This window comes from Gekko japonicus, unplaced genomic scaffold (assembly GCF_001447785.1).
Source record: "Gekko japonicus isolate JY-2015 unplaced genomic scaffold, Gekko_japonicus_V1.1 scaffold28, whole genome shotgun sequence".
NCBI lineage: Eukaryota > Metazoa > Chordata > Lepidosauria > Squamata > Gekkonidae > Gekko > Gekko japonicus.
Genome location: NW_015177010.1, coordinates 442,027 through 467,552, shown reverse-complemented (window position 1 = coordinate 467,552; position 25,526 = coordinate 442,027). Strand labels below are relative to the sequence as shown.

Sequence of the window (25,526 nt, the reverse complement as noted above, 5' to 3'; positions counted from 1 at the left end):
GGGGGGGAAGCGGGAAAAAAGTGGTGCAGTCTGAAATGTCAAACTGCTTCAGATTGAGCTCTTTACCGGAAGGGGAAAGCCATGCTTGAAATGGCAGCCCAATACCGGTTTACTCGACGACGGAACAAAAACGGCTTCAAAACGGGTTAAAAAGGGTAATGTGAAATCTGTCTGGGAGTGAAGGTTCCAGCCCCACCCTTGCACTCACATACTTGGATGGGAGTCAGACGCTGGCATCTCCCGGGCTCGAAGTGGGAGCATGGGAGGCACTGCCCTCACAGGAATGGGAACCAGGTGGCACTGACAGGGGAACGATGGATGGAGCTTGGGGAGATTAAAAACAGGTGTGCCAGCCTCACTTCACGCTGAATGAGGCTAGAGGGGTGGGTTCAAGGGAAGAGTTAGAGCCAAAATCACCCAGTCAGCTTCCACTGCAAGATGGGGATCTGAACCTGGGTCTCACAGACCCTAATCTGAAGCTCTAACTGTTTTTATAGGGTGGCTGCTGATGAACAGTAGCAAGCAGCTGGGCCTAGTTGAGTCATGCAAATCAGGTGGTATCAAGTCACCCAGAAGGTGCTGCCTAGGGATGCCAGCCTCCAGGTAGGACCTGAGGATGCCTGGAATTACTTCTCATCTCCAGATTACAGAGATAACTTCTCATGGAGAAAATGGATGCTTTGGAGGGTGGACTCTGTGGCATTGTACCTCACTGAGGTCCCTGTCCTCCCCAGGCTCCACCCCCAAATCTCCAGGAGTTTCCCAGCCTGGATCTGGAAACCTTACCCCCCATCCCCTGCCGGTGGCCAGGGGGGGACCTGGTGACCCTAAACTGCTGCCAGGCCTAGGGTTGCCAACCTCTAAGTGGGGCCTGGAGGACCCCCCCCCCCCAGAATTACAACTGAACTCAAGCCCGCAGAGATCTGTCTCCCTGGAGAAACTGACTGCTTTGGAGGGTGGACTCTGTGGCATTATACCCAGCTGAGGCCTCTCCCTTCCCCAAACCCAGCTTTCCTTACAGTCCACCTCAAAACCTCTAGGGATTCCCCAGCCTGGCACTGGCAACCCTTGTCAGGCCTGGCCCCAAGGCTCCCTCCCTCCCTCAAAGGCCAAAAGAGGCCAGGAAAGGGCCCTTCCCCCACCCTCTTACTGATGGAGCCAGTTAGAAGCTTCCACCACCCTGAATGTTCTAATCTCTCACCGTTGATGTCTGGAGTTAGATCCCTGCAGAGGCCATTGCAAAAGGTATTGGGGGGGAATTCACCCCCCCGAAGGGATTTTTTTACTTTTTGGATTTTTCTGCAGACACAGGAAGTCTATAGGGAAAGCTGTTGGGGGACAGTGAGCCCTCTGTTGGCAGAAATAAGTATCCGCACAATCCTGTCCCTTTGGGAATTACATATATAGATGAGGGCAGTATGATAGCAGCAGTTTCATTCTCTATTCCTGTTCTAATTATGGCCAGCATGGGATTTGCCTTTTTCTCAGCAGCTGCACATTGGGTTGAGATTTTCATTGAGCCGTTCACTACCACCCCAAAATTCCTTTCTTGGTCTGTTGCTGCCAACTCAGATCTCATCAGTGTATATGTGAAGTTGGGATTATTTGCCCCACTGTGCACCACTTTACACTTTGTTCTTCTGAAGTCACAGTGTAATCAGATGTACCACAGTGTCCTCTGTGATTGTTGTAACCAGATGGATGGTGCCACAGCCACAAAGAAAGGTCTAGCTGAGGAAACATCATTCTCACATTCAGACCGCAGTAGTAAGAACACAAAATATGCTGATCAGAATTATATTCATACCTAGGAAGGTAAAAATGCTGGCTTAGCGCACACAGGATCCAAGCTGGAGTGATGTCTGTGCACTTTTATTTTATTTAACTCAGAAAGTATATCAGTCTCCCTTTCCAGCTACTAATAATAGAATTCAATGACTAAATCAGATTCTTAGTGTGGAGCACTTTGGTATTTTTTTATGTGTGCGTGTGTGCGTGTGCACCTGGAAGTCATGGCAACCTCTGGTGACTGACCCCTACTGGGGGCCTGGAGGATACTCAGAGAGGTGGCTGAATAAAGCCTGCTCCTGTTCTCCCAACTGCTGGTATTCCAAAGTCTCCCATCCAAGTACCTACCAGAGTCAACCCTGTTTAGCTTCTGAGAACTGATGAGATCGGGCTTGCCTGGGCTATCCAGGTCAGGATGTGTGGAGCTTTTCTTGAACCACTTCACCCACATACCTAAAACTCCCTGAACCAAGAAAACTAGAGAGAAGGGTTCTAGCAAAGCCTCCCCCTTAGCCTACTAGCTTCTTTAGAGCAGTGGCAGTTGCTGGATGGGGAGGCTATGGGGGCTCAGGTGAGGTACTGGCAGAGCCTCCTGCCCCTCCCCCACTCTGTCATCCAAGGTCACTACCTCAACTTGCCTCACTGTGGAGCCAGCTATGACAAGGACCTCCAGGCACTACTGACAAGGGTTGACAGGGCTGATGTCATGATCACTACCAGCTGCTGCACAGGTTATGACAGATGGAGGCTGCAATCCTAAAAAACGCTTTCCCAGGAGCAAGTTCCATTGAATGAAATTGAGCTTACTTCTGAGTAGACCTGCTTAGGCTTGCTCCCTCAGCCCTCCTGCATAACTCAAAGACTGTAAAAAGCCAGTGTGGTACAGTAGTTAGAGAGTCAGATTAGGATCTTGGAGACCCAGGTTCATGCCATGAAAGCTTGCTGGGTGACCTTGGGTCAGTCACTCTCTCTCAGCCTAACCTACCTTATAGGATTGTTGTGAGGATAAAATGGGGAAGGAAGAAACATACACTGACATGAGCATCATGGTGAAATTGCAGGGCAACGATATAGTAGATAAATAGATATGTGCAGGGCTTTTTTTGTAGAAAAAGCCCAGCAGGAACTCATTAGCATAATAGGCCACACCCAACAACAGAAGCTAATTAGCATAATAGGCTACACCCCTGACAGCACAACTTATTGGCATATTAGGCCACACTCCCCATGCCTTCCCTTGGCTTGCCTGGGAGCCCGGGCAAGCCGACCTTTGGATAGGCTGGGGAAGGCACGGGGAGGCACCGGGGGGGGGGTCACTCTCCTGGCCTTCCCCTCTGTAGGCACACATGCAAAGGTTTTGGCTGTAGTGGACGTGGTCAACTCTGAAGCCAGCCGGAACTCTGTTCCTGTGCGTTCCTGCCCAAAAATAGCTCTGGATATGTGATTGGTGGGCTGTATTTGGTTTAATGGATCACATGTTGTGTAGATTAGCTCTTGTTGAATCCAGAAATTCAAGCCAAGTATTTTAACGTTCTAGCTCTCATGGTTGCAGGGCAAAGTGTCAAAAGATTATAAAAAGGCACTAAAGGATTAGAAGCAACGTGGCTTGTTTTAAAGGCCCAATTCATTATAGTTTTTTTGGCTTTTGTGATTTTTAATTCCATATATCAAGATAAAATGTCAGTAGGTTTACAAGCCTAACAAATAGCTGTTATAGAATGTTCTGCTTTCACAATGGCACCAGGAACAACCCGTGTATGAATGACGCACACCACCCCCTTTTTGTCATTCTTCGCAGAGCTGGCTAGTTATTTGTGTGTTGCAAGTACTATTTAAAAAAGCACGGTTCTTTTGCCACCTACTAAGAATAAATGCATTCTCCCACAAGCTGAGGAGATCCTTTTGAAAACTGCAAATATACAATTTGCTGTGTATTTGCGAAGCTGTGGCAGTCTGTTTGATCAGCCATGTGCTCATTCTAAAGCCATCAGCTGAGCCATCAGGTCTTGTTTGCTACAGGGACTTCATGACCATCTGTAAAAAGTTCAGACCAATCATATTGACAAGCATCTCTCCTTGGTGATAAGGTTCCCAAGGAAGGGCCCAGGATTACTTAGAGTAGCAACACACACACATGTACACAATGCAAAAGCCTGTGTAATCAAGCAGAAGATATTTCTCAAATGATAGCTTGCCCGATGCCTTGAAGGTTACAGAGCAAGAAAGGCAAGTGGGAAGCTCCACTGTATTCTGTGACTAAGGCTGAGTTCAGACTGGCAGTTTGGCCCGATATAGGCACGTTTCACAAATGGATTAAAGGGGCCAGCTCACACAGGCACAGCTGTCAGGCGTTCCCCAGCTGTACTCAACCCATCCTATGACGATTCCCTACCGCATTAAAAAAGTACCAGGTGAAAGCTGTAGCAAACCCTGGATCCAGCTTCCCAGAAGTGTGCATGCTAAAAGCAGCAAACAAGCAGCATTGCTGTGGTGCTGCGCCTATGAGCATAGGTGCATGTCGCCAGAGTGAAAAAAAGTCACTTACATCGGTGCCTTCGCCAGGGGCGGGCCAACAGTGCGAACACTCCCTTGCGCCTCCTCCCCGGTATGCTCCCGCATCAGTAGGTACAGTGCAACTGGGAATCCCCGGCACAACTTGGTCCGGGTCTTTTTGCCCCGCCTCCGTCGCATTTCATACTGTCTGGGTGATTTCCCACAAGCGCTGCTCCACGCTCACTCCTCCCTTTTGCCCCGATGGTACGTGTCAATTTCACACAAGCTGCTGTGCTACCGCATTTTGCCCCGCAGCTTCATGCGATTTCCCCCGCGTCTACTCGATCCTGTTTTTTGAGGATTGAGTAGACGCGGGGAAAATCGCACGAAGCTGCGGGGCAAAATGCAGCCGCGCAGCAGCTTGTGTGAAATTGACACGTACCATCGGGGCAAAAGGGAGGAGTGAGCGTGGAGCAGCGCTTGTGGGAAATCACTCCCAGTCTGTCCTCAGCCTAACATAAGCCTCTTCAGTAGCAGCCAGTCACTGTCCAAAATGGGATGCACAAGTGACTAACACACAAGGCTATTGTTCTGCCAAGTCTGATCTTTGATATTTATTTAACTTGAGCTTCAGTAGAACTCTGGCTACATGGAAACATTCCTATGAGCTACTTCTTTCCATAGCACCACCTGAACGACAACTGCAACTATCTTGGAGAGGGCAAGGCTCACCTATAGCAGGATCAAACGGTTTTGCTGCTGTAGACAAGAAATAATAATAATGTGCTGCTTTACTTCTCACTGCATCTTGGAGGGAGAGGACTTGTGGTTCACCCTTGTGGTCTTTTGAAACTACAGCTCTCTTTCCTCCTCCTACAAATGAATCCAGGCTACATGGAGTAAAGGAAAAAGGAATGGTGTAGAGTCGACTAGAGCTGCTTGTCAGTTTTAGTCACTTGATGGCATTTTCTGTTATTTGGGGCAACAAAAATGTCTGACTGTCAAAATTCCCTTCTGCAGGGTAACTGTTCTTGTTACAATGACTACCTAAAATAGTCACCTGTAATTTTTGGTTCTGCTGTCACTTTCTATCAGTTTTGGTATAGACAATTTTTATACGTTGTGCTTGCTATCAGAAACCAGAAAGATGGTAGAACCTTAACGTTAGAAGGAGTTGATCTGCCTATGGGATGGCACGCATACATGTGGTATGGTAAAGATAAAATACATACCAGCTTCCATACAAATATAATAAGGAATGCTCTAATGAAAGCATGGAATATTATAAAACAAAAATTTTATACAAAAACCCCATTGTGGATTTCCCCACTAGAAGCATTTATAAAACCATCACTACTGACTGAAGAAAGAAAACAAATATATGGCACACTTTTGAATGAGAAAATGGAAATAAAAAAAGATGAAATATTAAAAAAACAAAATATTCAATTAGCATGGTGGGATAAAAGCATATTAAATACAAGATATATGTTAGATAAGAAAATAGGCTTCTATGCAACTAAAAACGAAATAGATAAAATCTGGCTCTCCTCAAATGATAAACTAGTTCAAAAACTATACTCAAAATTCCTAGAGGAAGAAATGGAGAAAGAAAACATTAAAAATTCAATGATAACTTGGAATAAAGAGATAGGGATTACTTTAGAGGCGAACCAGTGGAAAAAAACATGGAGCTCAATAAAATACATGAGAGCGTCAACATATAAAGAAAACATTTACAAAATGTTTTATAGATGGCATTGGACGCCGGAAAAATTGACCAAATGCTTTCCAAACGCCTCTAATCTATGCTGGAGATGTGGATGTAATGTGGGGTCCTACATGCACATATGGTGGAGGTGTGATAAGATACAAACATTCTGGAAAAGAATACAAATAATCTTTTTAACAAAATTTAAAATAAATATCCCTCTAACGCCTGAAATATACCTACTTAACATGATTCCGGATAATATAAAAGACCACAAACATATAATAGTATACACCTTAACAGCAGCAAGAATTCTGATAGCTAGACGTTGGAAGTCAAAAGCCATTCCATCTATAAAAGAACTTAAACTCAAGATTATGGAGATTGCAGAAATGGACAAGTTGAGCTTGGCACTGAACAATAAACCAGAGGATATTTTTTGGAAGAGATGGAAGCTAGTCTATGAGTGGCTGAAACACAAGAAGATAGAAAAATGAGTAGTAAATGCTAGTATAAAACTATAAAAAAATGTATAAAAAAAAAAGGGAAAAAAAAGAAAAAAAAATTAAAAAAAAAAAAAAAAAAAAAAAAAGAAACCAGAAAGAATGAGGCCAGGGCAAAGGAAATATAAGATGTGCTTCATTTACTGTTGCACCTACAAAATAAAACAGGGTGAATAAATTCAACTGAGGTGTGGTTTTGCCTTTGGAACAAAGGAATACAGAATCCTCTATTGGTATTTGGTGAGATGAGTCCAATAGGTCATTTCTGTTAGATCAGCCATCAAAAACTGATTCCTGTCATTGTTCAATGCTTGTTGTCTTTTTCTGATGAGCAGGCCATGTTTGATGCACTGACCATCAAAAATACACACCTGACAGCTTTGCTTGCTGGTGTAACTTTGTGATGGTGTTTTTGATATTCTTATACTTGCAATGAGAAATACACAGCTGCCTCAACTGAGCAAAACAAGGCGATGGAACAAGTGCAGAGTGTCTCTAGGCCCCTTTCTCTGTGAGAACAGAGCAGATTTATTTATTCCTTTTATTTTGTGCTTTCAGAAGATGAAATATCCTTTCCCCTCAACCATCAGTTGTCTGCTTGTTGGCTGGTTTTGTTTCAACTATAATTATTTATGTCCTGAAATCTTTTATTACACAATGTGTATTGTTGTACTTTCAAATTTGCAAAATATTTTTATAGTAAATACACTGCCGGATCAATGTGGATGGATGGTTTCACTGCAACCCTTTTGCTTATGAGAATGTTGCTGCAGTCCAAATTTACCCTCTGTGTGTTTAGCAACCTTGTTCCTGCAGGATGATAAACTACTCTGTTGCTTTAACGTGGTTTTCATTCTAAGAAGTTTACACTATACCATGCTGTGACACCACCACCCCCTTTCAAAGCTGGATGAATGACTGCTGTCACAGCCCACAGATTCTCCTTTTGAGCTGTCCTATCATATAATTGGATTGGGATAATTTTGTTGCTATGCACGGTTTGGGGACTTGGCTGCATTTTCTGATAGACTGTGTGCCAGGGCAGTGACTACAATGGGTGAAGACCAAGCATGCTCTACCCCCCCCCCCCCAACCGGGTTTTTTTTTCTGAAGATTTTTTTTCAAAATTATACTTGTCCCATGAACAGGAGATAATGGAAATGTCAAAACACTCATTGTTCCCATGGAACAGGCATTGCAGGGTTTTCCTTTTCCATCCTGAGCAACTTTGGTTACATATCCAAGATGGCTGCTGCTAATTTCATATTCAATAAACACTTCTAAAGTTCACGTCACATATTTGGCCCTTGGTGTGTGGGAGGCCCTACAGCGGTAACTGTGAAACCAGTTTCAGTCCAAACATTTTATTTTCCTCTGATAGAACATAAACAGAGGTATCCTAGATACCTAGATCTTAGGGTACAGCTAGCAGATGAGCCTGTTTTTTCTTGTGGGGGCTGGTTTAATCACTTAAATTTGATTAAGTGATTAAAACGTGATGGGGTGAGAAAAGACGCATTCCCCTTCCTCGGCCCGTCTGCGCAATGAGGCGGCCTGTTCACAGTAAGATAGATGGGGATTCTTCCAAACTGCCACATGCCCCTGGTGAATTTGCCATGGAGAAAGTGGCACAAGACGCTTCCCAGGACACGAAGAAGACCCAGCCTGCCACACCTGAGCCTCTGTGTGGGGGAGGGAAGGCCGGCAATCACATGTACTCTGCTGCAGGTGCCACTGGCTGGGGCCTGGCGCCGAGGGAGCTGACTGAGGGTGAAAAGCGGTGGAGACTTCTGCTAGTGTTTCTGCCTAGGCCAAAGAAACAAGCTTGGGTCTGCTCTTGGAGCCACCAATATGGCTTCATCACCAGAGTGAGCCCCTTTCCTGGTGGCCCAGTAAGCTGAAGTGTGTACAAGTGTGGTTAAAGGTTGCTGCATACACCATTTGATATGAGACTGAAAGGAAATGTCTGCCTATGACAGAAAGGGTGATTGAAGAAAAGTGGAGAAAATTGTGGTCGTGGTTGGAAAAACAGAAGCCTCCTAAAACTTAATAGGGTTGCCAGCCTCTAGGTGGGGCCTGGAGATCTCCCGCTTTTACAACTGACCTCCAGCTGGCAGAGATCAGTTCTCCTGTAGGAAATGGCTGCTTTGGAAGGTGGACTCTGTGGCATTGTACCATGCTGAGGCCCCTCCCCTCCCCAAACCCCACCCTCTCCTGGATCCACTCCCAAAGTCTCCAGGTATTTTCCAACCCAGACCTGGCAACCCTAACTTAAACTGTAAAGTTTAATAAAGTTATTTGTAAAAACAAGAATATTTTAAAAATCCATAAAAATTTAAAAAGTAATTTTTGGGTAAAACTGGAAAAAGTAAAGTTTTATAAAAAGTTAAAATTTAACAATGTACCATGTTAAAAATATAGGGTGGTTTAAAGATACAATAACATCTATTTTCATTCGAAAATCTATTTTCCTATATCCCTACACTTAATCTCTGAACTGTACACCTAACCCTAGCCTCTAACAATAACCTTAACATGAACAAATCAACTCAAGACACCAACCAAAACCCTGTAACCCTAACCATACCCCCAACCCTAGGCATAACCCTAGCTGGCTGCACAGCCCATCTCAGCCAGGAAAAGGCTTACTTGTAGGAGGTTTTAATGTGGCAAGGAAATCCCACAGTATTGGTGGAGAGTGTGAGGACACTGTATAAGGAGGCTAAGGTGACCTTGTAGGTAAGTAGTTGGAGAAGAAATCTGTCTGGATAGTACTTGGGACTCAGCCAGAGATGTCCATTGAGCTCCTTCCTTATGTCGCTGGAGGAGGCTGAATGAATAACAGGAACAGTAAAGTAGATGCTAATAAGCCTGGTGTCTACTGTGAAGTCAGAAGAGTAAAATACAAAGGGGAGCCCCTTTGTTGTAGGTCTTTAGGAGGTACTGTGTTGGTTTCCAAGGGTTTCTGATAGAGTATGAATAGCAGGTTTCTGGGGGGTGGGAAGAGTATATTTGGGACTAGATGAAATACTACAGCATATGTCAAAAACCAAGAGGTAGGGGAGTTTAAGTAGTGGGATGGGAGATGGAGAAGAAGAGAGGGGAAGAAAAAGCAGAATATGTTATTTATTATTTTTATTATGTTATGGTTAGGATTAGGTTACAAGCACTGGGGTTTTTTAAGATTTGGTTTAGGGCTACAAGGCTAGATTAAGGTTTCCTCAGGGTCATATTGTTAGAATTACTGTTGGATTATTAAAGTTCAGTTTACTGGGTAGTGTTCGTAGTGCTTGTAGATTATGTTTGGATTAGCGTTATGGGGGAAAGGTTAGTGTTGGGGTTGGAAACAAAAGAGGAGCCCAGTTGATATAGAATGGATATTATATGATTGCTGCCATGGCCCCCCTGGCTATTAGTACTCTGTCCATTTTGTACAAGCTGACATTTGCAGACTGTCTTCAAATGCAGCAACATACAGAGCACATCACAGTGGCCTAGTCTGAATGTTACTGACACAGATGTTAGCTCTCTTAAGGAATAAATGCAGCTGGTGAATTAGCCCAAGCTGATAAAAAACAACACTCTGAACCATTTCTCCTTTCTATAAGGATAGTGGAGAGTGCAACAATAACTCCAGTATTTCAAGATGCTGGCAGTTCAAGGATCCCTGAGGAGACGTCTATGAAAAGACTGAGACCAGCTGCAGAAGCTGCCGGTTGATCTCAGCCCACCCTTGTCAATTTTCCTAGGCCCATGTTACTTGACCAATCAAAGAACTTGACCAAAAAAAAATCAAGAGATTCCCCCCCAACTATTTGAACATCATGATCAGGTCTTCTTATGTTAAAAATGGGTATTATGTTTCATGCATCTAACATGGGGTTGTTCTTAAGAATCACCAGATCTTGGACATAGTGACTGTGATATTTTTGTCCAGCTATTTTGAGTAAAGGGAGACTGCTGATATGAGTCAGAATGTGCATGAATAGGATGCCTCATTGTATGCTATGAGTTTTTCTAAGAAAATATTTGTCCCTTGTCAAATAAAGACTTTTACTCCTCCCCCCCTTTCCTCTTGAAAGCAAACAGGTTTTGACATCTTGGGTTTTAGAACCTTATTTAATTCATTTTCATTTCCAGCCTTGGAAAAGTCCTAGTGATGAGTTGGCCGCCCCCTTTAAAAGGCTTTTGGTGTTTTAACAAGACACAGTGGCTCTGTTTATTTCTTTGGCTAAATTTAACAACAACAACAACAAAAATCCCACATCCTGCATAAGAAAATAATGTTGACTATGGCATTGTGAACAACAAGCTTTTAGTTTTCAATGCTGTAAAACCATTTGATCCATGAATTGAATTAGGAAGGTATTTTTCGAGAAGTTCTGGGGCTGGTATGGATCTGAAGGGAGCTCTTTAACTGGTCTAATTAGAGATGCCTAAAAATAAAATCAGAGTAACAAAAATATACATAACCCATAAATGGGAGCCGTTCTTTTCCTTCACTCTATATCTGGCATTTATCTCCTTTCTGTGATCTCCGGTCAGGGAGGGGTGAAGGGCCTGTTTGAGGGAATTTGCTACTCTGAGTTCTGTTCCTGGGGCACCCAAGGGTCAATTTACCACATAACTGGCAAATAGTCACACAGTGAGTGCCTTATGCTGCACAGCATGTCCATGGACTGAGATATCTGAGGGAAAATGGTGTCCACTTATCCTTCTCTATAAAGAAAAATGTCTTCCTCCCTCTATCCATAAGAAGGCTGGGGGGGGAACTCACTTTGATGCTTCTATTTTCCTGAGTAACTACTGGAAGTTCTGTTCTAGTTTTTGCTGAGGAATAGTTGTCAATTTGGCTTTTGCCCATCACCCCCAAGAGGCTGTCTTTCTCATCATTCTTTGGGCCATAGGATCTCTGGTGAAATCAGAGTAGTCCACTGATAATTAGAGGTGTCCACTGATGACAGAAATTAGCTGACCTCTGCCTTACTTAATGATCAGGACACTTAGAGATGGCAGGATGGATGGACATATCATTTCATCTTCCCCCTCCCTGAAAAAAGCTAATATGAGCTAGACAGACAAAAGAAAGGTTGGAAAGAAGTCCCAATAAAAGTTCTTTGCATTGTCTCTTGTCAATATTAGAAAAGTATCTTATGCTGATTTTAAAACCTCTTGAAGATCATGTTATTTAGGATGATGTTAGGAGGTAGATTCAAATTGTAGGAGATTTTTCTCAGGGTAAATATTTAAGATAAATTTAGGTGGAGGACCCTAATATTTAAGGAGTGCATGGTCAAGATCATGTAGTACTTGTTACTCTTCCATTAATTCGCCATCAGCTGCCTTGTCATATTCACAACTCAGGCTGTGTGTAGGCAGCTGCTTGAAATGTGACTGCTCCACATAGACAGTCTTGTGAAACCACTTACTATGTGGTTCTCACAGTTTCAACCACATCACTGGAAGCAGCGAATACTGTTCCAATGGTGTGACAGTGATTGCTAGAACCACATGGCTGTATTTCATACAGTCACCCACATGGCAAGACTCATGTAAAAATTTGGTCAAAGACTGGCATAAGGTTGTTTGTTTTTCACTCTTTCCCATGCATCTGTGTAGACTGAGTGCAAATTCTTATGCATGTCAAAGACAAAGAGGATATATCCTTGCAATAATGTAATTTTTCCAGGTTAATGTATTTTGAATTAAAGGCTTCTGTAGACGTGATATAAACAGCGCCTGAGATTATGGGGAGGTTCGTGTATGAGGAGGCCCTAAGCAAAATGTCCTACTGTGTCCTCCCCACTAAGCACACTGCCCCATCATGTATATCCATGTGTATACTCTTCTAGAGGTGCTGTGATACCATGCCAATATGTGCCTCTTTTTTGGCATTTGGGTGCGTGTGTGTGTGCCTGTGCTTGGAGGTCATGGTGACCACTGGCGACTCCTACTGGGGCACAGAGGACGTTCAGAGAAGTGACTTGATAGCCTGACTCTGCCTCCTGGCCCTGGTATTCTTTGGAGGTCTCCCATCCAAATACTTGCCAGGGTCGGCCTTCCTCAGTTTCCAAGATCTGAGATCGGGCTTGGCTGGGCTATCCAGGTCAGGGCAATATGTGCCTCTTTTAATGCTCCTTTAAAATTGGTCAGCACTAGCAGTGCTAAAAAGAAATTGGCTCTAGACTCCTTCTAAGTGTTTCTTCCAACATGTGGCTTCTGTGAAACTGCACGGGTCCCTGGAGCTATTCCCATTGCTAATGGGTGGATGGACGCAATGTCTCTGGTGTCTAGTGGAGCCTCTGCAAGGCTGTAAGCACATGCTTCACCATGTCAGCCCTTGACTTGCCAGATGATACTGCTGTTGTCCAAGAAATGCCACTGGACACATAATGCTGCATTTTACTGAATCAGAGTATTGGCCCATCCATGTCGGTATTGTCTACTCAGACTGGCAGTGGCTCTCCAGGGTCTCAGGTAGAGGGGTCTTTGACATCACCTACTACCTGATCCTTTCAACTAGCAATGCCAAGAATTGAACCTGGGATCTTCTGCATGCCAAGCAGATGCTCTACATCTGATCCGCAGCCCCTCCCCATTGAACCAGAAGGTAGACTGCAGATGTTCTTCACACTGCAAAGCTAAATTCCTTTTAGCATAAACAGGACACAGTTGAGGCCCACATAAAAAAGCAACAGAGCAGCAATAAAGGAAATGTGAGGTGTGACTACCTCCCAAAATTCTGTCCTGCCTAAAGGTTACTCCAGCTGGAAACCTTGGTTTGAAGAGCAAAGGATAATAAGCACACCTGATTTCTCCTTTGCTCTGATGTGGTTGTATTGGCCAGATGGATTTCAAATTCATGTCCATTGGCTCTGCTCACAGCTGGCATTAGATAAATAAGGTTGTACAAACTGTAATGCATTAACAACTGTGCTATTTTTAAAAACTAAAATAATTTAATCTTGTGTTCCTGTGTAAGTGTAATTAAATTTTGCACAAATCGGAAACTGAAATGGTCCCCCCCCCTTTCATTTAAAACATTTTGGAACTTAGCTTTAAGGATGACTCTTAAAAAAAACAAATCCTAAGGCTTTTCTGAATTTCAGAAGAATGGCAGGTAATAAAATGTCAAATATAGTACTTGTTCAACTTGCTTATTAAACTATAAATGGGAGATCGAACAAATTCAACAAATTTGAACTGCCCCACCTCTTCTGGATAAGAGAAAGAAGAAAGAAAAGGCAAAAGTTTTCCAAAAGCTAGTTACCGTATATACTCGAGTATAAGCCGACCCGAGTATAAGCCGAGACTCCTAATTTTACCACAAAAAACTGGGAAAAAGTATTGACTCGAGTATAAGCCTAGGGTGGGAAATGCGAAATGCAGCAGCTACTGGTAAATTTCAGAAATAATAGATACCAATAAAATTAAGTTTGAAACCAGCTTCGTATGACCTGCGTTTTTGTTTTGGTCCAGGATTAGAAGTATTGGGATCCATTTCTAACAGGATAAAAAAAAGAAGACTCTGAAAAGGAATGCCATACCATAGCGGTTTAATTCTCAAAATATACTGTACGCCCTAGTTATAGTTCTTAAAAGAGGTCAATTTACAGTAGAAACTGTATGCGATGCACCCCACGAACTAGCACACAGATGTGGGCAAGTTCTTGCCCAGTACGGCACGGAAAAGGCGCGGAGGAGGACGTCCGCCTCGGTCTCCTCTCTCTGACGTCACTGGTTGCTAGACGCCAATCAGCAGGCGATCTAGCAACCAGTGGAGGCGGGGCGGGCAGCGGCGGCTTCTAGTGTTCTGCTGAGCGGAGGAGGTCTTTTAACTCCGCTGTTATTATTGGCACGTCAGTCTCCGCTCTCCTCTCTCTTACGTCACTGGTTGCTAGACGCCAGTCGGGAGGCGATCTAGCAACCAGTTTAGGCGGGCGGGCTGCAGTGACTAGATCAGTTTAGGCAGGCGGGCTGCAGTGACTACAGGCTGATATCTGGCTGCGGAGCGGCGGCATTTTCTGGGGTCATTTTTTTTCTCACTCGAGTATAAGCCGAGGGGGTGCTTTTTCAGCACAAAAAATGTGCTGAAAAAGTCGGCTTATACTCGAGTATATACGGTACCTTCTGTTGCTTTAGTTCATCTTTGATCATACTTTGGGCTGTTTTTCTTAAACTAAACTTATTCTGGGTTTCTCTAAGCTTTTGGTTTTATAGATGTGTATGTATCTCAGTGAGAAAGGCAGACTATACATATGGTAAATAAATAAATATTCTTAGCCTGAATACTTTTTGTTGCTTTCAACATAAAGTAACACACATTTTTAAAATCACGACACTAATAAGACAAATAAGAATACATTCTGCAAGCAGTTTTAAGTTAGGAAAATTTAAGAATCCCACCCACTCCGATTAATGTCAGATTTATTGGCTATTTAGTAAATTGCTTATTCCTGCAATTCCAGCCTGGAAGTGAGCTCTGCTTTGATTGTGGAAACCACGAAGGGTTCTGTATGCAAGGCAGAGACCCAGAATTCAATGAGAGAACACACTGTTGTTAGGGTCCTATAGGAGAATGTTGTTTTCAGGTCGCTGGTAATTCAGAACTTTACATAATTTTGCATATAGAGAAAGGATTGGGTTATTTAAGTCCAGGATTGTATTTGATGGGTGGGTGGGGAAAAAGAGGTGGCATGGTAGATGGATTTTGTCCTGTTGGATACATATCACTGTGGAGACAGAGTTCGTTTCAGTGTAGGAAACAAATCTGGATAAATTTTAATTTTGCCAAGAGATCGGTACTTGACACTTCAGATAAACTTCACTTGTCCCAAGGACTGTATGTCTAATCAAGAGCCAAGGTGTTTATATGATGTTCACTCAAAATGCAGGTGACGTTCCATTGAATAAAATGCTGCTTCACGTTCACAGATCAAAAGCAGTGGCTAATCCACTGAATGGAGAAAAATCCCAGAGAGTCTGGGAAAAACAAACAGGTTCCTTTAGGGGGGAAAACAGTGTTTAAGGATTTCTTTCTTGGCAAGCTATCAGTTGGAGGGGGAGAGAGTATCTCTTTCTTCCTTTGTCTGTAAAAATCCCAGAAAACAAATGAACATATTTTGTTTTGGAAAGAGAGAAAATAACAAGAGACTTCCATTCAGTACTATCCAACCATAGGGTCAGCCAGTGCTGGCCACCTTTTGCAGGTGGGAAAATAAAGATGCACAGAGGCCATGTGCTCTTTGGCATACAATGCACTGAAGAATGATTATTCTGTTTTCCCTGGACTGCAAGGGTGATAAAAGCTTCAAGCTAGCCAAAGAAACCTTCATAGTCAAGCAACTGCTCTTCTTTGAAAAAAGTCCAGGTCAATGAATCAGTCCATATGTGCAGCCTTATTGCTGTCCATGGAAAGCTGAGAACTCTGACCCTTAAGACTGGAAATGGGATGGTTCATCTTTCTCTGTATTCCAAAGCAGGGTGCTTGACTACCTAGGAAGGCATTACAATATTTGTAAAGAGACGGAAGGAGAATATTGGAGAAGCAGGTTGCTTTTCTGCAGCTCCTTAACCCGGGGCTTAACCCAATGTTTTTTTATGTGGGTAAAATCGATCTATTCAATTTTTCCTAACCCTTCCTTCCAGGAGCTCCGGGTAGTGTCAGTTCAACTGCTGGAGGCAAAGTCAATTCAATGCTTAAGCAGCCCAACAGCTGCTTGAGGCACTAAACTGGTAGGGAACATTGGTAGAGGGCAACTGGCGTGGGTTGTGCCAGTCATTCCCTCCCACTGAAGCTGGCAACAGTATGGCAGCAGGTGTACCCTCCCCCCATATGCCCCTAGTGGGCTCTACAGTTGACTGCAGAGTACCTGTTCAGCCGCCTTGGATCCTGCAAAGGCTGCACAGGAAAAAGCCCACACTTCTTACTGGTTCTGCCACCACCAGGCTACAAGACAGGCTTGAAACCAATGTAGGAGACATGGCTGAAGGGAGGCATCCCCCCCCCATTCCTGCCACTGTTGAGAGCTCCAAGATCTACAAGGTGGGGAGCTCAGCTACTTGGGGTGGCGATTGTATTTCAGCAAGCTTCCGAGGCTTAGCACTGGACCTGAAGAAAAGCACGGTTGCCCCCCTTCATGCAGTCTACTGCCTTGATTCCCACCATCAAGCATACTGCAGTCTGTACCCTTCCACACTGTGCAAGCAGCCCCAGGCTAGGTCCAACTTCTGGTCTTGCCTGTCTGAGTTGTCATGAAAGATTTGAGAATGCTCTTTTACACCATCACTGTTCATGAATGAGAACAGGGCACATGCATATTAGTCTGAGTGAAGGGTGTGTGTGTGTGTATACAGTTTCCTGTCAATATTGCCTTTTCCTTACCTTCCCCATTCCTGCATGAGCATGCCCCAGCTTGACGACAACAGGAAAAGTTGGAGTTGTGAGCTGAAAGAGAAGAAGAGCTCATTAAAGAACAGATATATGGCAGCATCTTATGGGCCTTATCGGTGGCCTGTTCATATGCATGCCTGGATTTGTGGTGACCACAAGTGTGCACATGGGTTCCCAAGGACGTGGCAAGGCAGTCATGAGCAGTGTTCCTTCGAAGCTGAGTTAGTGTGAGCTAGCTCACAGTTTTTTAGCCTCCAGCTCACACATTTTTGTCTTAGCTCAGGAAGGATGGCTCCAGAGCAAACTGATTTATGCAGGAGCCAAATCGCTGGCTCACAACTTTAATGTCAGCAGCTCACAAAGTAGAATTTTTGCTCCCAAGACTCTACAGCTTAGAGGGAACATTGGTCATGAGACCACCTGTTGCATGAAGGACTAGGATTCCAGCAAATGTTTTCAATACCTGAAATGCAAGAAAGGTGGGCCTAATATTATGTGCAGGGTCCCCAGATCGCTGCCAGTGCAAGATTCAAAATAATTATTGGGTGACTATTTTATATAGGCTAAATTGGCTGTTGCTTTTCATATGCAAGCCCCTGGGTCTCTGCCATTGCATGAACTCTTCTGATAACATGGGACATTCATAAGCTTCCTCTGATAACTGAGGAAAAGATGGTTAGTCCTATGACATGTGGTTGGGAAGTGAAATATCACTTGGTCCGATGAAAGCAACCTCCTGGAAAGCTTAGATGTATTCTTTTTTCCAAGGCTCCCAAAGCACTCACAGACAGAACAGAGAACCTTTATTTGGCATACCATAGATAAATCAAACAGGGGAGAGTTTAAGGGTAGGTACAAAGAACAACATCAATCAAAATTCCCAATATCTCAAAAACACAAAACAGTCCTAACATGGTTTACAAGATTTACAGAGTATTACTCTTGACTTCCATACATAGGTCAAAAATTCTGCGACAGATAGTGTTGTTGCTGGACTCTTGTCTGCTAGGATATTATTTTTTAATTGACTTCATTTATAACCTGCCTTTCTCCCCAATGGGACCCAAAGTGGTTTACATCATTCTCCTCTCTTCCATTTTATCCTCACAACAACCCTGAATGGTAGGCTAGGCTGAGAGAGTGTGACTGGCCCAAGGCCACCCAGTGAGCTTCCATGGCACGAGTGGGGATTTAACCTGGATCTCCCAGAGCCTAGTCCAATCCAGGGTGGTATTGTGGTTAGAGTGCTGAATTAAGGAGGAGAAGAAGAGTTGGTTTTTATACCCCACTTTGCACTACCCAGAGGAGTCTGAGAGCGGCTTACAATCGCCTTCCCTTCCTCTCCCCACAACAGGCACCTTGTGAGGGAGGTGAGGCTGAGAGAGTTCTGAAAGAACTGTGACTTGCCCAAAATCACCCAGCAGAATTCATGTGAAGGAGTGGGGAATCAAACCTTGTTCTCCAGATCAGAGTCTGCCGCCCTTAACCACTACACCACACTGACCCAGGTTGAAATCCACACTGGGGCCTAATGGCATATCACATTCTCCACAGGGTTGTTTAAAAGCCGGGTAAAGTCATGTGTTTCGAGCTCCAGATTTCTCAAACATGCTTGGACCTTCTTCCCTGTGCCATTTTCCAGACCTGAAACAGACATGGGGAGCTGCTGTTTGCTCCACTGAAGGCATAATATGTAGCCCATCAGTGCATATGAAGCCCCCAAGTAGGGGAAACCATATGGGAGAAAAGATTTTATTTATTTATTTATTCATTCATTCCTATTTATAGCCCACCTTGCACACAAATGGGCTCAGGGCAGGTAACAACATTTGATTTATACAATATATATTTGATTAATACAATAAAATTAAAATTTAAAACATTGTCATAAATATTAAATTGGTGGTCACAGCAAATGTCAAAGAAATTTTCTGATTGTGGGAGGTTCCTGGCCCATGATGAATATGAATAATGGCCAGTAGTTGTCATGAGGGTAACAGAATGACAATAACCTCAGGGAGGCCATATATGGACGTCCACTGCCTCAGCCAAAGGCCTGGCGGAACAGCTCCATTTTGCAGGCCCTGCGGAATTGAAGAAGATCTACAGGGCCCTGATCTCAATAGGGGGCATGTTCCATGCGGCAGGGGCCAGGGCGGAGAAAGCCCTGGCCCTGGTAAAGGCAAGGCGGACATCCCTCAGGCCAGGGACCAACAGGAGATGTTGATCCTTAGAGCGTAGTAGTCTTTGGGGTGTGTATGGGAAGAGGTGGTTGCTTGGATATGTTGGTCCCAGGTTGTGTAGGGCTTTAAAGGTTATTACCAACACCTTGAAATGGATCCAGAACTCTATGGGTAGCCAATACAATTAGTGGAATAGCTGCCAAATGTGAGCCTGCGTGGGTGTCACCGTTAGCAGGTGTGCCGCCACATTTTGCACCAGCTGTAATTTCTGGGTTAGCCTCAGGGGGAAGCCTGTGTACAGTGAATTGCAGTAGTCAGGCATGGAAGTGACCATTGCATGGGTCACTGTAGCCAAGTCTTGGGGGGAGAGATGGGGTTTCAGCAACCTAATCTGCCAAAGATGGAAAAAGGCAGATCAAGCGGCTGCAGCAACCTGGGCCTCCATGGAGAGAGAGGGATCCCGTGTCACTTCCAGGCTCCTCACCTCCTGGGCCAGCACCAAAGGTGTCCCTTCCAGTGTGGGGAGCCTGATTCCCATATCCTCTCCCTTCCAGCTCAGGTACAGGACTTCCATCTTTGATGGATTTAGCTTCAAACGACTCTGCCACAACTAGGGTTGCCAAATCTAATTTACTCACCGGCGGGGGGAGCGTCTTCTCACTCCGGGAGCTGGCTGGCGATGTGTGCGCGTGCGCCGCCGGAACGTCACCGGAAGTGACGCACAACGTAGCACGTTGGGGCGTGGCCAAGATCGTTGGGGGGGAAAACCATATGGTTTCCCCCCCGACGATCTGGGCCATGCCCCCAATGTGTCGTACGTCACCTCTGGTGACGCAGCTTCGGGGAGCGGGGTTCCCCCCGGGGCCCGATTCCGTCGCATTGGAAATTGGGCCTCCAAAGTGGGGGATTCCCCGCCCCCCGGCCCCATTTGGCAACCCTAGCCACAACCATCCAGCCACACCCTCCAAGGCCTCAGCCAGACTTTCAGGGGTGGAGGACGGATGGCCTTCCAATAACAGATAGATCCAAGCTCCTCCTTCCTGCGTACCATGACTCTGGTCTGAATTGGTCCTGTGCACACCTGGGAAGTGCAAAACTCCAGGACACATCCCTTGACCCAACTTGTGGATGTTGCAGGGAGAATTGTAATGTGTGACTGGGGTTTCAACCATGAAGGTCCCTGGATGATCTTGGGCTTTTTGGAGCTGTATTTCTGGTGTTCATAGCTAATGTACTGTCTGGGAGAGCAAGTTATCCTCTCAATACACACTATTGCTATTTCGTGTGAAAAGTGGGACGTACCCTCTAAAACCTAGGTTTTGGGAAGCACATACCATGGCTGGGAAATGTGTGTGTTGTCCATCTCACACAAAATGGTGATGATATATACTGACAGAATCACATGCAGCATGTCCTCCTGGTAGGGAAGATAGGAGTGCCACAAATGTTCTGGAAAAGCCTATTCTCTTCTCTCTCTCAACCTAGGCCCTGTTCACACGAGGCGTTTTGGGCCGGGAGAGGGACGGATCGGGGCCGCATCAAACGGGCGCGATCACACAGCAACATCTGGCAATCGTGCCGTGGCCGTCCCCGATCTGTCCCAACCGCCCAAAACGCACATCAAAAAAGAACCACCTACCTGGGTGGTTCAATTGAATGGGCCGCGGCAAATGCGGCCGTGGGATCGCCGGTGCGTCTTTTCACCGGCGCATCCCCTGCCCCCTGCCGTACTGCGCATGCTCGAGCATGTGCAGTTCAGCAGCCTCCCCCTCCCCCTCGTCTCTTCCTCCCCGGCATCTGATCGTGCCGGGGAGCAACGGCGCGCGGCTAACGGGATCCATGGGATCCCACCGCGGTGTTTCTTTTTTGGTGCGGCTTTTAAAAGCCGCGCTTCGCCCCGTGTTTTCCCTGCCATGTGGCAGGGGCCCTAATCTACTTTACAGGATTGTTGTGCAGGTAAAATGGGTGCGGTTAGAACCAAGTATGCCATTCTGGACTTCTCAAAGGAAGGCTAAAAATGTGACAGTGGGTAGGGGCAAAGAGTGTCTGGTTCATAAGATAGATTCAGGGTGGTAGCCGCGTTGGTCTGAAGCAGCAGAACCTTTAAAGTGGCACCTTTAAGACCAACAAAGTTTTATTCAAGGTATAAGTGTTCATGTGCAAGCACACTTCTTCATAAGAGTTAGCTAAATTTTTAGCTATAGGTTTAACAACGGAAGAACGGAGAATGTATAGGTTTCCAAGAGGATAGTTAAAACAGAGCTTGTGGAATGCAAGAACTTGTTTTCTGAACAGAGATGGTTTCCAGAATAATTACAAAATTACAGTTGTTTTCCTGGTTCACACTTCATCATTTTTAAAGCCTCTGTGAGTTTTGCACTGTGCAGTACAGTACATGAAATCTGCAGCTTCTTCCCACACACTGAGTGTTAAAACAACTTTTGAACTGAGAACAATATGTTATTTTCACATTCTAGGAACCTTTCTCCACACCTAACGTAATTGGGAACCTGTTGGTCTCATTGCTCCTGGTAATGGCTGTGTAGTAGCAGCTAACAGTGTTTTCCCCCTCCCTAGTGATTATTACCGACCTCAATTGAGTTCATTCATGGCTTCTTGGTGCTCACAATCAGTACAAGAACAAGCCATATTAATTCACAGATTTACTAATGGCTCTTCTCTGTAATTACAATTTTATTAAAAATTGCATTCACTGCTGCCACACAACAACTCAAACTGGTGATACTGATTGTAGTTACTCCTTATTTTTTACTAGAAATGGTCCAGTGTATCTATATCCAAAAGCAGGCTAGCCAAAGATGTTTATGTGCCTATGTCCTCCAACAGGGCCACTTATATCAGACTGGAAAATATCATTTTAAGTGTGAACCATGTGCTTGAGAGTATCATGGAGAAATATTTTTGCAGTGACTCCCAGAAGTATTTTTGTCTGGTTGCAGTTTATCATGGAGGAGTGAAAAGCTACTGAAAACCTTCTGAAAGGCCTTCTTTTACACAAATGTTCACAGGCTTCTTCTATAGTTAGCGTAAGAACATAATAAGAGCCCTGCTGGATCAGATTAATGGTCCATCTAGTCCAGCATCCTCTCTCACCCAGTGGCCAACCAGTTCCTCTGGAGAGCCAATACAAGGCATAGAGGCTAAGACCTTCCCCTGATTTTGCTTCCTGGCATTGGTATTCAAGAGTTTACTGCCTCTGAACTGCCTCACCCTAGCAAGCAGGCATGTGCTGAAGTCAGAGGTACTGAAAACTGCAAAGTGTACCCAGGCACAGATTTCCCACTGTCCCCCTGCTGACACATTTTTTTAAAAATCACAAAATTAAGAAGGAAAGAGAAAAGGGGTGTGCAAACTGAAGAATGTGTATATTCATGCACACACACAACAAACACAACACAGACCTGTTTGGGAAGGAACTCATCAATGCTTAGGAAAAGGTGTCTTCAGGAATCCAGTTTCTCCCACTTTAACCCTTTGTCTAATTGAAAAATAGGCAGTGCTCTCTTGTTGCAGGTGATTTCAAGTAAAGTAAAGGGTTAAATGAAACAAGTATAGATTCCTAGGGAGGCTTCTGGATATGGCTGAAGCCCTGAGATTTGAGCTAACCACCTGGACTAGCAGGCATCTTTCTCGCTGCTTCCTGCACTTGCATGAGATCAACATGTGGCAAGTGGACTGCCTAACTCCTCAGACCCCAAAAGCAACCTGGGCACTTGGAATTTTGCTCCAAAGTCCCCCCTCTTAGTGGCATTGGTTGAGCTAACTTGCAATTATGACTTACCATTTTTTAATCAGATAAACCAGAACTTTTACACATTACACTTTGAAAAGAAGTAAAGAAATTGGTCCCATTCCATCTATCCCCAAGGATAAGAACCCGGTGTGACCTAAATATAGATAAAGCCTGTTATCTCCATCTGCTGTAGTTCTATATATAATGACATTTCAGTATATTCTTCATCAGTACTGCTCTGTGTGAAACATGTGCTGCACATCAAGAAAGGTTGGGCAGAAGGAGGATTTTCATACTTCAAAGATTCATCAATTTGTTTCTGAACTCTAGCGCACAGGAGAGTGGGCTCCCAAAAAGCATGCCTCAATTGTCCACTTGAGACATCATGGTTTAATTAAACTACTTATGGTTACTACGATTGTCTGAATGCAGGCTGCTCCACTGACTATGGTGAGTTAGTGTCCATCAAACTGGGATCTGAAACCAGAGACTGAAGCTGATTTATTAACCACAGTTAATCTTAAATATGGTTTTGCATGATATGTGGACACAGATATGCTGTCTTAATTTTGGTTTAATCCGGACTTGTTCCCCGGCTATGCCTTCAAGTTCCAGCATTTGTCAAAGTAATCCAGTATATTACTGGTTGTGTATGAACTGAATCCTGGTTTGACAAGCTAACTGTAATTAAAATAGTTTGATCCAGCCAACGGTGGCTCCTGAAGGTTGCTGCACATTTTGCTTATATCTCAGGATTTACACAGTTTTAAAAAAATGAAAATTGGGGATTCAGGACAACTAGTGGCCCAAGTGGCATGCCCAGAATCTGGGCAAAACTTGGACCACTAAAACATATGTCAATTCTAAGTAGGATTGCCAGCTCCGAGTTGGGAAAGACCTAGAGATTTAGGGGGCAGAGCCTGAGGAGGGTGGGATTTGTGGAGGGGAGGGACTTCAATGGGGTATAATGCCATGGAGTCCACCTTCCAAAGCGACCATTTTCTCCAGGTGAACTGATCTCTTTTGCCTGGAGATCAGTTGAAATAGCAGGAGATCTTCAGTCGCCACCTGGAGGTTGGCAACCCTAATCCTAAGTAGTTCCCTCTCTGTTTAAAAGTATCTGTGCAGTCCTAAATTGACTTACACTCTTCTAAGCCTATTGAAGTCAATGGGCTTAGAAAAGGTATAAATATGTTTAGGATTGCACTGTGAAACTGCAAAGAACCTCAGCTCAAGAATTTGGAGAGCTGCTCCTCATCAGACTAGATTTTAAAATGTTCACGTTCCAGAACAGCACACCACCTTTAGCCAGTTCCTTTTCAACCTGAGCTGTGGATCTAAGAGAAGACACTACAGAGGAAACCGAAACACCGATTTAAAACTGCCAGACCTCTAAGGGTGCGTTCAGATGGCTCTTTAGATCCGTGCGAGGCATGGGTGTCTCATGGATTTAAATGTAATGTCCAGACATCAACATCTGGGAAATGTCCGTCTTCCATGAGCATCCCGTTTTGCTGTGCCTCGGAGCCGTACTAAAAAGATACTACTTTAAATCTGGAGTTTTCGGTTCCGACGGGCCACTTGCAGACTTTTCCCCATCTGATCATTCCAGCATGCAATTAAAAATGGCGCTCGTTCAGGATGGTCTGACATCAGAACATCCTGGACGGGTGCCATTTAAAAAAAAAATGATTCTGCGTATGTACGGATAAACAAGGCTGCAATACCATTTCTATGTGCATACGCAAAAAGTAAAAAAAAACACAAAAAAACTCACCACACATGCCTCCTTCAGTGGATGCCGTCTAGACAATCCACAGCGGAAGCAGCACGTGGTAAGGTGATTCCCCCGGCGGATGTCTGGTCGTGCGAGGATGGATTTAAAAGATTGGGATCAAATCTGAGCCGGCATAATGGTGGGATTAGCTGTCCGTCTGAATGCACCCTAAGCCATCCAAATGAATAAGGATTATCTTGATTTGAATACAGTGGTCCATAGAAGAGTGTGCTAGAGTGGCAGACATCAGGACAGGTGGAAGCCCTCAGACAAAGATTCCCTCTGTCCTCAAAGTACACCATGATACAGCCAAGTCATCATATGAGAACGTATCGTATGGGTGCCCAAGATAAGCAGGGTTCCGAGAACTTCATTCCCCTCTGATCCTGTGCATGGTTACTTGGGAGGATGTTCAAATGTGTTCAGTGGGATTTACTCCTAGGCAGGATTATAGATGGGATTTCTTACAACAGGCATAGGCTTTCAGCCATGGTGACAGTTTTATTATATTCATACAGCAAGGGGCACCATAACCATAAGAGAAACTGAAATTGCTGGCATCAGGGCCCATGCATTTATATAACCTCAGTGACAATCAGTCCTCCTGGAGGGAAGTTGAATATAATTAAGAGACTGCTCTCCAAAGTTTAACCAGGAAAAAAAAAAGGCTGGTACTGAAGATATGGACATAATAAAACAAATACTCTCGTTTGGTTAGGATCTGCTTTCTTAAACAGGATGAAATCATTTAAATTTTCCAAATTGCCCACTGAGTAAACAGGAAGAGAGATGCCAGTGTGTGGACAAAGAAATGAGGTTTCAGAGTTGTCCATCTGTACAACTAAAAGAATCCTCATTCTCCAAAATATACTTATACACAGTGGTTTATTATTTCAGTCTACTGTCTTGCCAGGTGATCAGTAT

At 44.4% G+C, this 25,526-nt stretch overlaps 1 protein-coding gene across 2 annotated transcripts in view; it reads right to left on the bottom strand.

The window, feature by feature from the left end:
• Window positions 1-25,526, bottom strand: part of SYN3 (synapsin III) — a 290,629-nt gene that overhangs the window by 32,727 nt on the left and 232,376 nt on the right. For both annotated transcript variants that reach the window (XM_015427584.1, XM_015427582.1), the window contains one exon: window positions 16,880-16,942. In XM_015427584.1, the coding sequence (XP_015283070.1) occupies window positions 16,880-16,942 (63 nt within the window). The remainder of the gene's footprint in view (window positions 1-16,879; window positions 16,943-25,526) is intronic.